We start from the raw sequence: 17,407 nt of genomic DNA, 5'->3' as shown, positions 1-17,407 counted from the left end.
ATAGTGATTTCTATCAATCATTAATAATAAGGCAAAGTGTCTAATAAAACAGAACCTGCACAATAACAACCAGATGTTTTCTTTCTTTGGTTAAAAATATTGACAGAAGAATTATTTTTTTTTCGGGAAAGTTGTTATAAAAAAAAAACAACTTTCCTGAAGAAGTCCCAGCTTCATATAAGAGTATGAGACACCTGATATCAGTTTATATTGCAAAGTAAAGTCTCTTCATTGTACTCTTGTACTCTTCTTCTTTCATCAGTTGCTTTTTCCAATCGATCCATTTTAGAATTGTAAGAAGTTCAGCAGTTATCCTCTTTGGAACTCAAAACCAAACTGTAAGCAATTCAAAGGAATGTCATGTTAGTGTGTATTGAGAACCCAAATGTACAGAGGCAGAGGTGTAATAGTGAAGACTTTAATGAGGAACCAGGATTTCCATAAAAACCTAAAGGAAGGCACATGTGAACGGATAACAGCAGATAAAATCAGAAGCCATCTTGGCTCCATGAGTCTCTTGGTTCATAATTGTTCTCAGCAAACAGGGGCTTTAGCAGTCATTTTGTCTCTTTCATAGCCATTAGGAAGAGCCTTCATGGGAATTATAAATGCTGTGCCAGTTTAGTTACAAGTTTTCAGCATTTTTGTATTTAACTGAATGCAGCAACAAGCAATTCTTTACTGAAATATGCAGACAAAAAGTAGGTTTAATCTATTGCTCATTGTAATTTAAGACCGCAGGGCATTTGGATGAAATTGCCATTTTAGTGTGCCACCCTTCTACAGTTTGTGGCCTTTCCCCTGCAATCCCCATCTAAAAACGTCTGCTTTTATTTGTTGAAAAAAATAATCGCTGTTTTATTTTGAAAGTTTGAACCGGATTTGCTTTACCTCCTCGGATGCAGCTCGAGTTTTAGGAATGTGTCTGAGAGTTCGGAAGAATAACGTCTTTCTGTTGCTGACCTGTCCTCAGATAGACAGACGGCTGTGTGTGGGACCAGGGGCTCGGTTAGCACCGCCGTCAGAACCTGAAGGAACACACTGGCTCCGGTTCCGTTCTTTATTTAGCGCGGTTTAGAACTCACAGGGGCTGTTTGGGGTTCGTTTCTGCTGCTTCTGTTTCCGAATAGTGTAAAAACAGAAGTACCTTATGAAGGTAAGTTGCTGATAGATGATATTCTTTGTTCCACTTTGTGAATGTCTCTGTTCAGAGTGCTACTCTTCCAGGTGTTGAACCTGAAAAAGCGCCCAGGATAACTCAGGATTCATTACTTCGTTGGGATAAGGGATTATTTGGGCAATCATGCTACCGCGGCTCCAAAGCGCCATTTAAAGAGCCGGAAATGACTTCCTTTAATTTCATGTAGCCAAGAAGAAGAATTATACTAATGAGAAGGACTCTATTTTGACTTAATAATAAGTTTTTTCAGGGGTTTCCACTGTGGTGGCAAATTTCTGAAGTTGCTTTCTGTCAGCTTTATCTGTTGAAACTATTATAACGAAGTTAGCCAGTAATCTGCCCCATGACGTCTAAGACACAACTTTTAAAGGAGACTCCTTCAGTTGGATGATGTCTTCCTGTGGCCCCTGCTGGCTCCTTCACACAGAACGGGTCTCATTTTCAAATTAGATTTTTATTTGTATCTCAACCACACATCTACACAGTTTATGTCGTTACCCTACTAATCAAAGTTAGACCACACATATACTTTATGCTCTGTTATTCATTATTTCATCCTATATAGTTTTTAAGTTCTGGGGATTGATCTATTACGATATAGAAAGAAAGTATTGTCATTCCTTATTGAACAAAGCTTAAATGGCAAGCTGCTCATGAAAAGCTAACCACAAAACCATAATTTCATTTGTTTAGCAACAATGAATGTTACTTTGATATTTTCTTCAAATGAATAGAACAGAATATAATAGAATAGGATAGAAACAGCTTTTATTGTCTCTCACTGGAGAAATTCAAGTTTAATAGCAGTATTGATAAGATAAAATCGATAAGATCGGTGGATAAGATCGACTTCACATGTGTCGACCAATCACCAATCTCTCAAAATTAAGGAAATCGGCGCAGATGACTCGACTGGCCGATAACTCGGTGCACCCCTAGTAACCTACTGTGATGACAATTGCAGTGGAGTTGCTATGACAACAATAAACAAGCAACAAGCTTAGGATTAGCTCTCCCCTCGCTCCCATTTAACTTGTACATAAATTAATTACATTACAACTATTACTCGGTAACAATTTATGAGTAGTCTACCTACGTCTGTGTAATGCTAATATAAATATCAGTGATATTTACAGTAGTACTTACTGTCAAACTAGCAAAATTAGCTCAGCTAATGTAGCTTTTATCTGCAAGCTAAGACGGTCATGTAGCATACGCATACGTGACTACAGGTACCTACTCTGCCAGCCACCAGAATCTTATATTCCTGAAAAGAGTTCGGACCTTTTTTTTACAAATCAGTTTAAACATTAATTGTAATTAATTAATTAATTGTGGATTTCAGGCGAAGCTCCTCCATGTGCTTTGCGATGCCTTCCCTACCAAGATGGAGGTTGAGTGGGGTGGATCACTTCCGAGTCATACTTGTGGGAACCTATGGTGGGAATTCTGGAAGGCGGAGTTTCAGAAAGAGTAGGAGTTTTTAAAGAGGCAGAGGACCAATTTCAAGGCATTAAATTGCAAAGTCAAGTTTCTTTGGAGTCACATTTGATACAGCATTTCTATAACAACTGAAGGGAACATAGTTACTTCACTGTGTTAAAAAATGGCACTATGTGGCTGGAACACACATACTACTTTAAAACAATACAGTTTATATCAAAAATTATTTATTAATAAATGACAGTGGTTATTATTTTTTGCATGATCAGTTCGACTCATTTTGTATTATTATTACAGGATCATTGTTCTTTTGAGTGAAAGTTCTGACCGCCCCTGCACGTTTCCATGTGATGGAATGATGCCAGCCCAGGACGGTGTTGGGAGTGACTGCAGCCCTGGAGGCTGATGACCCCGCCCCATTGGCCAGCCAGGATGCACATAGCCTCGGTGGGCGTCAGTAAGTCCTGCTTCCTGTTCTCTCTTGCTCTCTGCTCCCTCCTGCTGCTGCTCATCCCGGCCCTCCAGTCGCCCCCCCGCCAGCTGGAGCCGCCTCAGCCCCGACCCCACGCTAAGTCTGCCTCATCAGAGCAGCATGCCAACCTACCAACAGGTACCGCCAGCGCTGGCGGCACCAACACAGATGCAGGGCTCAGTAGGAGTTCAGAGGTCATAGCAGCATCTGCTAGAACTGATGTTCCCTCTCCCAAGAGAAATGTGGAATCCTGGCCTAGGAATACTGACCAGCTGGAGCTGAAGGACATTTTCATCGCAGTGAAGACCACCAGGAAGTACCACAGGTCCAGACTGGAGCTGCTGTTCCAGACTTGGGTTTCCCAAGCCAAGGAACAGGTGAGTGATGCAGCTGGGCATGCTAAACCATTTGGAGAGAAATAAGGAGTCAATATATCCTGATGTTATTTTGTAGCTGGACTCATTGATGGTACAAACAAATTTGAATAATGTTTCATCTACTGATGTTTTGTATGGGACCTCTTAACTTTTTTTGTATAGCTTGTAAAATAATTTTAATTGTTCAGCCGCAGTGGTGTGAAGAAGTAGTTGCTTCATATTTATGGATACACAACATATCGGCACTAACATCGGTGTCGGTTCAATGAATAAAACCGATATTTATTTCCATCTTGCTGCCGTTTATTTCTGGAGGGAGAGGAGAGAAAGTTGGTCATGTGACAAAGACAGTGATGCAGCAAAGGACTGTGGATCTTAACTGAAGCAGCGATGAAATCATTGTGTGACTGCTTTTTTCCAAGGTGTGAAAAGAGAACTATATGTATAAAATATCAGTTATTGGCCATTAAAACAATATTAATATCGGATAAAGATGTCGGTGCATCCCTACTCATTATTATTATGATTTGTTTTACTTTTGCTCTGATTAAAATGTTTTAGATGTCAAACAAGTATAACCTGAATAAATTCAAAAAGCTTTTTTAAATAACTGATAAAAGTTATTTAGCCCTGAACCTAAACTGATTACTATCTGATGTGTAGAATCAAGAAATGGTTTGTGTCAGATCAGATGAAGCAGGCGGGAAAAGCTTGAAAAGCAAAGCCTCACGCCTCTACCGAAAGAAATTGTAGCGTAGCAGAGAGGAAAGGAGGCGGAGCTAGGAAGGATAAGCAGCTTGGTCACCAGGATGATTGCCAGCACTAAGACCAGCCCCTGGCTCTGATTGGTTGTTGTTAGTTAGGGCTGGGAGCACTGGGAGAAGACAGAGGAGTTTTCTGGATGCTGGATGTTCCTGCTAAAGGCAGAACTGGTTATTAGGTTTAGGAGACATTTACAGGTTGGTCTGACTAGTCTTTTCCCTTAATAGACCAAATCACATTTGGAAACTTTACTGTTTACTCAGGATATATCTTTGTCTTTTATTTAAATGTTTGATTATCTACAACAGTTGGGCTTATCACAGCAGCAGTTTGTTGTGTTTGTGCTCTGAGTCCTTGGCCCACCAAGTTCTGAACACACACAAACACACACTGCTCACACCGGCAGAGAGCAGCTAGGTCTTCCTGCCAGCAGTAAAAAGAAAATTTGTTGCTGACACTTAAAGTCTTTCCACTGCTGTTTATGGCAGTCTCCATGTGCACAGAGGGATCGCATATTTGAGCAATTAAAGAAATTATTAACATCTGATTCCACGACAGCTGGTTGAACTTAACTTATCTCATAAATGCTGGTCCACAGTTTGAGCCTTTCTCTTCTGATATCCAGCGTTGCGTTGAGTTTTTAAATTTTTTTATTTTAATCAACAAATATTTGTCTCTAAATGTACAAACATCAATGTTTTTGCCGTTGGTGTTTGGTTACCATGGTGAATGGTCATATCTGGGATCGTCTATAACTCATCGTGTCAAGATGCCCAACTCATCTCTCATTCTCATTAGCATATGGAAAACAGAATCAGATTCTGTTCTGCATACAGTAGACCGGGATCAAAATGAGTGATGCACAAAATGTTTGCATCAACATGGCGACTGGCCAATCAATGTTAGTCATGGTTTAATGTATCGGCATTGGTCTGATAAGAAGAACTGGGCCAATATTAACAGCCGATATTCATTTCCAGCTCGTTGCTGTTTGTGTTTCTGGAGGGGGAGGGGCTTCGTCATGTGGCGGGGTTAGAGATGCAGCAAAGGATTGTGGGAAGCTTAAATGAAGCTGTGTAAGCGGTGTGGTCATTTTACAATGTCGAAAGAGTAGGAAAATATTTAAAATATCAGTTATCGGCCATAACAGCAATATTAACATTGAATATCGGCACTGGCCCAAATTTTCATATCAGTGTATTCCTATTGAAAATCTGTTTCTATGGTTATTTATTATAGGAGGAATCCTTTAAAAGAATCAATCAGAATTTTTGTGAATTTCTTTGTGAGTATCTTGTTTCTGTTGATTCAGCACTGTGTGGCCTCTTTGTTCTAAAACCACAGTCGCATGCAAGCAGCTCGATGTCTCAGCTAGTGAAGCTTGCACACTAAGCGAAAGGGCTGCAGATGCTAAGAACCCTATGATAGTCATAATGTTTTGCTTTGATTATTTCATAACTGCCAGCAGATGATCCGATTGGCCCTTTAACATGTGGTGTGAACTGCTGTTTGTTCCCACTAACACACTAAGGGGCCTCTCTCTGTTCCAGACCTTCATATTCACTGATGGTGATGACAGGGAGCTGCAGCTGAAGACAGGTAAGCAGCTGAAGTGAAGAGTGTTGCTGTTCTGACCACATCAGCCTGTCTGTATGCCAGATTATTCTGGGATGTCTCTGCCTCAGGAACTAACATCATCAACACCAACTGCTCAGCTGCTCACAACCGACAGGCTCTGTGCTGCAAGATGTCTGTGGAGTACGATAAATTCATCGAGTCCCAGAAGAAGTGAGTAGCACATTCCGAAACACAGATACGATGTCAGGGTTCCTACCAGGTGGCAAAATGTCTTGAGTTTGGTTTTTTTAAAGTCTCAAAATGTACCAAAAAATGTTTGTATTTCTGGGCTTTCGTTGTCTCTTTCTTCCTTTTTTTCGTACTTGCTTCAGTCCGTCCATCTGAAAATCGGCTCTAAAGAATCTGGGGCTTTCATTAGAAAATACAGACCCATCCAATAAATCAGAATGTTATTGAACAGTTAATTTCCTTCACCAACTGAAACACAGATTATACATTGTTTCCATACAGACTGATGTTATCCATGAGTTATCTATGATTTTCTGCTTCCAGTCAATGAAAACATGAAATTCAAGTTCAGAATATATATGATCATACCAATAATTTTTTTTTTAAACACAGAAATTACACCTTAATCAAAAGTATGTTTAATACTTGCTTAAAGGTTATTTTTGAACTGTGCTTTTAATCTGAGACATGAGTCTCATCAGGGCTAGAATCTGACTGTCTGAAGGATTCAGAGTAAACTAAATATCCAGCTGTTGATGATGATGATGATGATGATGATGATGATGATGACTTTTCTTGACCGATGTGTGTTTCTGATGTTCTGTGTGTTACAGGTGGTTCTGCCATGTGGATGATGATAACTATGTGATCCTGCCCAGTCTGCTGCGACTGCTGTCCTCGTACCACCACAGCCAGGACATCTACCTGGGCCGGCCCAGTCTGGACCACCCCATAGAGGCTGCAGAGAGGGTGAAGAGCGATGGAACGGTCAGTCTGCTTAGACCTTCCTCAGTTTCCTGCTCCTCTCACTGCATCACGTATAAACCTTTTTAGAGTTAGCAGATTTGAATTGGCCAGTGTTTTAAGCAGTGACTTTTTGTGTTTTTCTCTTTTGACCTGGCAGAATTTGGCTGATTTGCCATCTTCTTCATTTCAGATGTCTGTGAAGTTCTGGTTCGCCACAGGGGGAGCGGGGTTCTGCATCAGTCGAGGTCTGGCTCTGAAAATGAGCCCCTGGGCCAGGTGGGCAAACAGTCACATAGTTATTATCATCAGAAACAGAACGATAGGAAAAACACTGCATTTATATCCTCTGAATATAAGTAGATGGGATGATGATTATCAACGTTTGTAATGAAGTGACATTTTAGATGAAAAGAGATAAAATAACTAGTAGTTGGACTCAATTTAAAGGTTTTAAAAGATTTTATCACATTAATTGCAGCATCTGTGATTAATTGATTGCAATTAATCACATTTTAATCTAACTATACATTGATTTAAAAAAACAAAACAAAAACACTTTCCTTCAAAACCATTTTTGCTCCTAGATTATTGAATAAATAGACATGTGAACTCAACCGCAAATATATTTATTGCTTTTAATCAGTTATTTATGTTACTCAGCCATCAGATTGGTGGAAAGTTTTCTATTAGTCATTGAGCGCTCCGTTGTTTCAGCTTATGGCCCACTTCCTCTCTAGTAGATGCTGTTCTTGTGGTGGATGAGACCCAGTTCTGTGACTTTGCTACCAGATGGGCTAACAAAGGGGCCAAGTTCCCATCCCTGAGGGGCTCCATGTTCTGCATGGGGATGTTTGTCTGCAAGGGGCCCAGGAGCCAGATGTTGAAACCAAGCTGCCTTGGTTTCTGCGTTTGTTGCTGCAGGAATGGGTTAAATGTTTAATCAAAATCTATAAAGAACATTCTGACATTCGGTCCCAGATGAGTGAGGGCAGAGGATGCTGCATCACTGATGTGGTGGGTTGAATGATAGCAATTCGGAGGAAGGATTTGATATAATTTGTGACTAGATGTTCAGAAAGATGGAGGCTAGCATCTTTCTGAACATCTAGTTCAGAAAGATGTAAGCATTTGTCAAAATGCTTACAACTATGTAAGCATTTTGAAACATGCTTACATAGTTGTCAAAATGTAAGCATGTTCAGAAATACAGAGTGTTGTAGCAGTTCTAGACAGAGCTGCACAAAGTCCACTTAAAACACAGAATCCATTTCAGACAGTTTGGTCCTTTTAACAAACAGGCTGAAATACCAGATGATGCAATCCCATTGTGACCACATCAGCTAATCCTGCTGAGTATTTCAGGTAGCTGGTGAGCTTGACCACAGTTGTGCCTTTACACACTTTTTCTGGGCTTGTATGTTTTGTTTTTTGTAGTGTCTAAATCGCTGCAGACACATTCGCAGTCATTAGCCAGGTCACACATTCACCTGGAACATGTGTGGAGTTTAAACAGGAAACGTGGAGTTGTTCTAAACGCTGAAACATTTTGTGGTTTCAGTTTGGGAAACTTCATCACCACGGCAGAAAAGATCCGCCTCCCAGATGACTGCACCATCGGCTACATCATCGAGGCGCTGCTGGAGGTCACACTCACTCACACACACCTGTTCCACTCTCACCTGGAGAACCTGCAGAAGCTGCCCGTTCCCACCGTGCTCCATCAGGTGAGTTAGCAAGCACCTCTTACTATTTCATTCATTTTGGAATTTTGCTTTCTGGCCTCTTTATGAGGCACACTTTTCAGTTGCACAACACATAGAGCAATTTAGTTGATCACATTGCAGCAACGTGTGGCATTTTTGGGAATTATCCAGCTGGCATCATGAGCATGGGCTCAGCGGTCCACATGAGCAGCTGAAGCAAGACAAAAAACAATCTGCAACTAAAACTCACTGAAGAAAACTACCTGGACTGGGGGAGTAGTAGTTAAATAACTGAAAATGAGTGAGAATATGACAAGTGGATGGTTTAAAGGAAAATGAAAAGGAGAAAGATGTGTGGTGATTAAACGGGTGGTATTATGTATTATTTTATTGTATAATCAAGTAACAATGTAACCTTCAGTTGATATAAAATTGCTGCATATATTAAACATAACTTAAAAGAAACTTGAATTTGCATCATACCTGTATGTGACACCTTGAATTGGGCCGCTGTCTCTTTAAGAGGCTCCTAGTCTTTCAAACACTCTGCCTTCAGCTCTTCATCACAATATTTTTCGATTGATGCCGTTTACAACAGTTCTTATGAGTGTTGTAGTTGGTCTAATAAACCCAGTAGATGCACAGTTCCTCCAGGTGTTGGCTAATTGCTGCTGCTAGTCTAGAGGAGCTGAGTTGGGGAGGTGTGAGGCACAAGCTCACTGGAGACTGCAGGTCCAAGGAAGAGCTTTAGGTAAATAGATGGAGCTTTGTGAGTGCAAGCCTTTAGGTACCACTGACTGTTTGCCACGGGAGATGCAAAGATTCCTCAAACAAGTATGGGGAAAAAAATCAAAGCAACACTCCAGATATGTTTTCCATGAGGGAATAAAATCATAATTGTATAGGGCTCAGAATAGTTCATGTTAGACAATACTACCCCTTTAGTCGTTTTCTAATCAAATGTTGGCAGACTGATTCAAAGCTTCCTGAGATACACTGTCCATTTTACTGTAAAATTCAGTTTGTTCAACCAGTTTTCTGTCAGTTCTATGCTGACCACTATTTGAAATGCAAAACCATAATGATAACAGAAAATCTTAACTAAAAAAAATCCAATTATCTATATTAATATTTCTAATTTTGTATTTATTTTTTTTATTTAAGAAAAAATGTATGAAGTGTGACTAAACAGAGGCATGTACAGTTACACCCCAGCTTACTGCAGTTTTATGTCATGACTCCATAACTGAATATTGCTGCTGACCGTGTCCACATGTTTTATGACCAGTGGACCAAAGGGGTGTCTAGTACCAACAGGGTGTTCCTGACACAGTGTTGTTGTTTTTTTCTTCTATTTTCTCATTTCTCTGCATGTCTTTCACAAGGTCACTTTGAGTTATGGAGGCTTTGAGAACAGAAGAAACGTGGTCAGCATCGTTGGGGGCTTTTCTCTGACTGAAGACCCCACCAGGTGAGCAGCAAGTGTCTTTTTCTGCATTGACTTTCTGAAGGTTTCCCAAACAACCTGAGCTCCTGTGGAGAGCTCTGAACTAACTGAGTGTTTCATGAATCCTCCTGTCTGTGTGGATGGTAGATCATATTTGATGCTCTTCACTGGCTGAAGTTAGGACCTAACAAGCAGACATTTAGCTGTTATCTGCTGGGCCTTAACACCTAGATTAAGCTAAAGCTAGTAGCAAACCTTAGCTTGGACCTCTTCAACAATGGTAAAATTCTCAGTCACAACTTTTAAAGAAACTGAAGTCAGCAAGACTGATTGTAGTGAATGTACGCTACAGTATAAGAGCAGGACAAAGGGAGACTTTGTCCTACAGATGGATAATGCTGTGATGTTTCTTTAAACTGCTGTGACATTTTGGATCTGGAGTTGAATGAAGGGATTTACACTACACAAAAACCGACATCAAATAAGGTTAAACTTTGTTTTAAGTCATTTAGAATAATCTAACTTATTTCTGTTTGCTTGAATATTGAGAGTGAGTATTTATCATTTAATTACCTTTCGATATTACCATTCACTAAGATTAATGCACCGTTAAACAAGTTTAATATTCCTGTAAAGCACCTCAAACACCTCAAATGCTTTTGTGCGTGATATTATAAAAAAATTACAAAAGCCGATATCCATAATCCTATATCGAGAATAGGCTGATGGATGAACCTCCATCAGTCTGGAACAACAGGCCGGCATGTGCCAGAGCAGAACGGGTTCTGGAGCGAATCGGCATCAAAACAAAACGCTGCTAAAGCCTGAAAAGCTGTTCAGTCAAAAAGAAGCCATTAAAAGCAGAAGAAAAAGGCAGACTAGAGTCCAATGTAAAGACCATCATTACATTGGGGTCAAACCTTAGAATGCCGACCCGAGTAGTAATCCATACTGACCTAAAACGGGAAAGATTTAGCCTGGTTTATCAAGAAAAAAAAGGTTTATGTATTTTTATAGTTTGGACTGTATTGAGGTCTTAGTTTGAACATGTCACAAATGCAGATCTTGTCAAACTCGATCTCAGAGCTTGCATGCTAACCCATCACAGCCTTTTTGTTTTTAAAAAAAACTGACTGACTCACTTAGCCTTCAGTCATAGAAAGTAGTTGTTTTTAAAACACCTGATAAAACATGAGATGCGACTTGAGAGATGCACACACCTTGACTCGTGGTAATACTGGACACACTTCCATGCTGAGTACAGGTAAAGCTTGACTACTTAATGCGGACAAAACTCAATACTTTGTGTCTCTGTCCATCCTGCAGATTTAAGACGGTCCACTGCCTTCTGTACCCAGACACTGAGTGGTGTCCAAAGTTAAAACCTGGACACACAAACTGAACATCCTGGAAACAACTCAGCCCAAGTGTTTCAGCAATAATTCAATATGTCAAAAATAACTTCCCTGTTCCTGGACTGATGTCATGTCAGTGAGGAGATGGTCCATCCGCTGTATTCCTCCTGATCCGGGAAGGGCTGGGGACAGCAGCCTCAGTAGCCTTCCTGCCCTGCAGCCCCCTGGTCCAGCTCTCTCTGGGGAACCCCACAGTGTTCCCAAGCCAGCAGAGATTTCTCTGATATGGGAATACATTTGTATTCCCATATCCTGACCTGGGTCTGGTCCGGCGGGATATGAACACCTCCAGGAGGAATCCTGACCACCTGGCTCCTCTCTGCTGCTTATGGACGGCTAGTTATCTGCTGTTCTTTTGGTTCCACCCTGGTACTATGGTAGGTACATATTTTTATGCCATTTTTTTTCCATAATTAAGTCAGAATTTCTGACTAAATGTTATAATCACCTGATGTCTGTTGCCAAGGCAACCCTTCAACCAGCAGCAGTGTTAACTCGGGGAAACACCCAAAGATCTGGGGATACTTGTTGATGATCCTCAGACTGGTTCATTTTTTACCTTGCTCACAGACGTTTTGAAAAAAATTCAGGTTATGGAAAATGTGCAAATTGTGAGTCATTAGGCACACCTGGAAAAAAACAACAAACAATCACCCTTCAATTTTCTATCTTCTGGTTTACTGACCCAAACTATCATTTCCACTCTGAGAACCGGACCTGCTCTTTCAGCCAGCACTGGATTGGAGAATTAGTCATTATCACCATCAAGCCCCGCCCCCGCCTGCACCAGCAGCTCACTGATTGCACAGGCATAAAAGCAATAAAGAAAACTATTCAGGGTGCAACTAACAGAGGAGTTTAGTTTTTTATTCGTATGCACATGGCAGAAAGAGATGAAAGCCTCACATGTCACCAGATCACATTTGGATTAATCCCACATCCAGCTGTCACAGCAGCCTGCTGGTTATGCCTGGAAAACCTGCAGGATATGAAGAAACTCTCTCTGGCCAAACGCATCAGGAGAATGAGAAGCAACATGGCAACACGGCACCAAGCAAAACAGACGCAGAAGAAGCTCAAGAACACATGCATAGATGAGGGTGATAAAAGATCCGGGCCTGATAAATTCACCTTCCTGTTGCATCTTTTTTTTTTTTTTAACACAAATTACATCAAAATGAGTTAAACTCAGTTAAACTGAAACCTGTTTAAAAGGTCATCCTGCAGTTTTTTTGGCCATATTATTATTATTATTATTATTATTATTATTATTATTAATCATTAATGTGCTGAGCAGTATTTTTGCCTTCAGAATCACTGTGTGGACATGAAGATGTAAATGCAAAAGAAACACAGAATCAGCTTATGATTTAATGGAGCAGGTCACCTGATGTTTGTTAGATGGAAGACATGATAGAATAACCGGCTTGTTGAAACCTTCAGTAACTGAGGCAGGAGAAGTAATCTTTTTTTTTTTTTACCATTTGTTTGAATGTTTTATTAAAATGAAGGAAATGTTTAGGATTCTTGTAATAAATGAGTTATAGCTTCTCACATGTTAATTGAGCAGAAATGAAATGATCAAAACTCACTGCACTCTTTCAGTATGTACCTGATAAATGCCTTTATAGACTCAGCCAAATATCTTTTCCCAGTTTATTTCTTCTTTTGCACTCTTGTCACATACTTTATGTTATCAGCTGTTGTTGAATATAGTATTGTATTATAGTATTGATGTCAAATTGGATAAACTGTATTTTATATTTTTGTGTATAGTGACAGAGTCAGGACATATTTTCACAATCAAGGTGTAAAATCTGGACCTGGTGCTATCAGGCCCACATGATGAATATGGCTCAGATTGTTAATCTGTACTTGTCTTTTTTTGTTTGTTTGTAGTTTTCATATACTGGGGTTTTGTGGTGAAGTTATTTGTCGTCATCTCACCTGATAGAATGGAGATGGGTGGTTAGTCAGAGAAACAGAAGGTGATTTTCTTCTTAAAAAACCTTCAAAGCTCCAATTTGTCACTGTGGTTCATGCAAACACTTAGAACCCTCTAAAGCTGTGCTTCCCTTCTCCGTGTGTGTGTGTGTGTGTGTGTGTGTGTGTGTGTGTGTGTGTGTGTGTGTGTGTGTGTGTGTGTGTGTGTGTGTGTGTGTGTGTTGTCCAGGGTGGAGAGGCGCTCACAGGCTTGTTGTTTCTGAGTTTATCAAAACCTTTGACAATATAAAACTTTTCTCTCTTTGAAGTAGTCTGAAGAAAGGTGAGCTCATCAGTTTTCCACTCAGTTCGTGAATTTCCCACATCATATTATGATCCATATGACCTCTGACTCCTTTGACATATCAAACAGATCTCTGTTTCACATGTTCCCATGTTAGGTTGGACATGGCTGCTTTCAACTCTTGTGATGTTTGCAAAGGTTGTTTGCATACAGAGACAATTAAATATCACAGGTTGAGAGTTTAAAATGTTTTTTGTGTGTTTGCTTGAACCATTGATGCTGTCAGTTATAAATCTGCACTGATTTGATGAGACACTAGCTAAAGAGAGATAATATGTTTGATCAAAGTGAAGATGTTAACATGTTAACTGCTGCAGGTAAAATGATGACTGCTCATAACCTTCTACAGAACCCCTCCTCCTGAAATTTAAAGTGCTGTTAGAGGCAACCGTAGCTTTATTAAGCATAATCATCAGGAGTTTTTCCGCTCTAACCCTCTGTTTCACACTGAGCCTGATTCTGCCATGTGTCTCAGATAACAACCCACCGTGTGTGTGTGTTTCTCCTGTGTTTTTGTGTAAAGCAACAGGCTACCTCTGCACAGGAAGACTAGAACCCAAAAGCATGTGTCCCACTGCGGGTCGGTGGGTCAGACTGTTTCTGTTAACTCGTGTTTCTATATGCTGCGGGAGAAAATTAAAGCCTTCATCTTTCTGGCTGTTTCAGACTGAATGACTGTTTTTGAAGGTGGACATCACATTTCTCTGGGTTCATAAAAGGTCGCTCATTTCCTGCCATTAAACTCTAAAACTGGATGAATGGAAGCAGGAGACTGAGGATGTATATGTTGACTGACTTCTGCAAACATTTTTTAGTATCTCTTGTAAATCTGAAGATTTCTGGCAAATGACTGCTTGGAGAGCTTGACCTATGAGCGATGCATTCAAAGTTCTGAAATCAACTATCATCCTCAAAGAGACTCCACCAGAACACACTGGACCAGATGAAGGGCCATTCCTAAAAAAATCCAGGAAGTCTATGGTGAGGGTCATTCCAGACCTTCAAAACATCAGGCCAGAAAACTCAAGGCAATAAATAGGAGTTGATCTTTGAGAGAGCTGTAAGGGATCAGCTGGAGGAAGTGACTTTTCAATGCAAACAAGCCAAAAATATCACTAAACTTAAGCAGAAGATAAGAAACCAAGGTTCTATGTGGGCTAGAGAGGACATGGACTGATTAATAACTGGACTGCAGATGTTTATGAGTCCCAATAAAACGTACAGACTTGTCTAAAGGAGATCAATTTCCACAGTTACTAGGCTGAAGCAGTCTGATTAATTGCGACTAATCAATGATTGAAATAATGTCAACTAATTTAGGAATTGATTAATCATTAACTGGAGTATACTGTCTAAAAAAAACGACCATTTGCTGAAAGAACAGCCCATTCAAAAAATTAATTTTGCACTCAAAATAAAAAAAACTAAACAAAACACAAAACTGTCTGTTCTATCCAGAAGTCATGAGCGGCAGTTTTACCTTCACCTGGTTCTAATCCTGTAAAAACAAACAAAACCAAATGGCTCTCTAAAGGAATGCTTAGGCAATAAAATGTTTTTTTATTTTATTAAAAAAAATCGAATTATTCATTTTCTTATGTATATCAAATATTGTATACGATAAGCTTTAGTGCTTGGATGAAAAATCCACAGAACGTGTGGTTATGCGATTAATTGTCAGAATAATCAATCAAATAATCGTTAGTTCTCGCCCTCTGTGAGGCAGAGCGGCAAGACGGATGGCCGTCCTCCCGGATTCCCTGAATGAGTGAGTCGTGGTCAGGTTATGACAAGCTGTAACAAATTTGTGTGTGTGTGTGCGTGTGTGTATCAGCAATTTGTTGATTCCTAAACGCATCAGTATATGGAGTTGATTTGAAAGGTGTGGTAGCCCAAAACACAAAACTTTATCCTCATTATTCTGAGATTGCTAAATGATAATGGGAGATTATTTCAAAATTATGACAATTTTTTTTTTTTTTTTTTTTTGCTTTTGTTTATTTATCAGAGTGGCAGGTGAGCTTCTTCAGAACCTGTGGGAAAAAAATGTGCTATGTTGAGGGTTTAGTTGAACGGTCATGTAAACAGCAGCTCATGCTCAGAGAGCAGCAGCTCTGACCTGGAAGTGAAACAGGACTTTCCTCCTGGACTTAAAGGTTGGTTTTCTGAACCCGGACCTGCCTACAAATCTCTTCACGGTATCAGTCACATGAAGGACTGTCTCAGTTCAAATGAACTGGAACTAAGACGGATCCACCGGAAACGTGACCGAAGTTGCTGTGTGTTGTCTATTTGCAGCCATCAGCCGAACCGAACCTCTCAACATGGAGATTTCACTTGCAGGCAAACAGGCGCTGGTGACAGGAGCAGGAAAAGGTGGGAATAATCCTCAGAGGACCGGGACGGTAACACCGGCATGCAGAGCGGGTTCAGTTATATGTTTATGCGGAAGTTGTCTCTCGTTCCAGTGTTTTTAATAACTATCTCACCATTAGCGCGAGAAAAACATGTTTTACGTGTCTAACGGTTTCAGCCCCATTTTACCGTCTTTACCGTTACATTCACAAGTCAATCTTTGACTGGAATATTCTATAAAGAAAAATTATTAAAATTAATTTAGTGAAACGGATCATTAAGTGATCCTCATCTTCGACCAGAAGAGATTCCTGCACCACGTGACGTCATAGGTCAGTTCTGGACTGGATGACCTGAACTGTATAATCTGTTTCCACTTTTTGAAAGTCAAATTAGAACATGTTCAGATATTCTGGAGTCTGTTCGTCTGACTTCATTACTTGGTTTCTCTGCTCTGAACTCAGGTCTTGTGAAACAAGTGGGAGGCATTCACAGATAGTGTTCAGTTTACTGAATTCACCACAGGCTATTTGACTTTTAGAAACATCAGAACGAAGATCAGGACAGTAACACTTTATTTGAAGGGGGGTGAATAAGACTGTCATGACACTTTCATAAACATGACATAACACGTCATGAACATGAATAAGTCTTCATGAATATTTATGACTGTTGTCATAAAGCGTCATTCGGTAAATTATGACACTTTTAATACAAAGTTGACATTATTCAAAATGTCAGTCTTATTCACCCCCTTTAAATAAAGTGTTACCAAATAATATGTATATTTTTAACTTTGTAACTATTTGGTGTAGAAATGAAATGAATCCATTCAGTAATAAGGCTGCAGCCTGACAAACAGTGCCTCACTGGGAATCTATAAACGGACAATGCTTTAGTTCTCTATGTGTTCTTTATTCTCCATCACAATCCACTTATCATACTCTGGGTGTTTGAGGCTTAGTGGGCGATAAATTGCTACCACAGAGAAAGTTTCCTTACTGCTTTCAAAATAAATTGTTGTACAGTATTGTTAAAAAATGAAGTGATGAAAAGATTTTTGTCATTAAAAAAAAAAACATTTCCCTAAAACATTTTGAAAAATATTTGTGTGTGTGGAACTTCTGGAGATGATGATGCAAAGATGGATTTGACATAAAATCAAGAAAATGATGGACAACCCTCACCTTTTCTTTATGAGAAGACAGAGCACCTTCAGTCAGAGGCTTCTTCAGATTCACTGCATACAGGCAGCTACAGGAGATTCTTTCTGCCACAGCCCTCTTTGACAAATTTGAATTGATATGACTTACAGCAATGTTTAATTTCCCTTTGGGATCAGTAAAGTATTTTTGAATTGAATGTGTGTGTGTGTGTGTGTGTGTGTGTGTGTGTGTGTGTGTGTGTGTGTGT

General features: G+C 39.9%; 2 protein-coding genes across 2 annotated transcripts in view; both read left to right on the top strand.

The window, feature by feature from the left end:
* The first annotated feature begins 888 nt into the window (after window positions 1-888).
* On the top strand, window positions 889-13,372 carry rfng (RFNG O-fucosylpeptide 3-beta-N-acetylglucosaminyltransferase). The gene is made up of 9 exons (XM_015017433.1): window positions 889-1,156; window positions 2,921-3,472; window positions 5,785-5,833; window positions 5,920-6,022; window positions 6,655-6,808; window positions 6,978-7,063; window positions 8,346-8,511; window positions 9,876-9,961; window positions 11,264-13,372. Exons 2-9 carry the CDS (start codon window positions 3,029-3,031, stop codon window positions 11,337-11,339), a joined length of 1,164 nt encoding a protein of 387 aa, XP_014872919.1. The 5' UTR covers window positions 889-1,156; window positions 2,921-3,028; the 3' UTR covers window positions 11,340-13,372.
* A 2,340-nt stretch (window positions 13,373-15,712) lies between these two features.
* Window positions 15,713-17,407, top strand: part of dcxr (dicarbonyl/L-xylulose reductase) — a 9,088-nt gene continuing 7,393 nt past the window's right edge. Inside the window, exons 1-2 of the mRNA XM_015017434.1 lie at window positions 15,713-15,795; window positions 15,938-16,015. Coding sequence (XP_014872920.1) covers window positions 15,964-16,015 — 52 coding nt within the window. The 5' untranslated portion in view covers window positions 15,713-15,795; window positions 15,938-15,963. The remainder of the gene's footprint in view (window positions 15,796-15,937; window positions 16,016-17,407) is intronic.

Source organism: Poecilia latipinna, unplaced genomic scaffold (genome assembly GCF_001443285.1).
Source record: "Poecilia latipinna isolate Pla-1442-1.1 unplaced genomic scaffold, P_latipinna-1.0 Scaffold2141, whole genome shotgun sequence".
Lineage (NCBI taxonomy): Eukaryota > Metazoa > Chordata > Actinopteri > Cyprinodontiformes > Poeciliidae > Poecilia > Poecilia latipinna.
This window is presented reverse-complemented; position numbering and strand designations above follow the sequence as displayed.

Bases quoted from the DNA above. Each gene is read 5' to 3' on its own strand.
- rfng (XM_015017433.1), top strand. From the start codon at position 3,029: ATGACCCCGCCCCATTGGCCAGCCAGGATGCACATAGCCTCGGTGGGC. The intron at 3,473-5,784 runs GTGAGTGATGCA...TCTCTGTTCCAG, and splicing joins TTTCCCAAGCCAAGGAACAG to ACCTTCATATTCACTGATGG. The intron at 8,512-9,875 runs GTGAGTTAGCAA...GTCTTTCACAAG, and splicing joins TTCCCACCGTGCTCCATCAG to GTCACTTTGAGTTATGGAGG.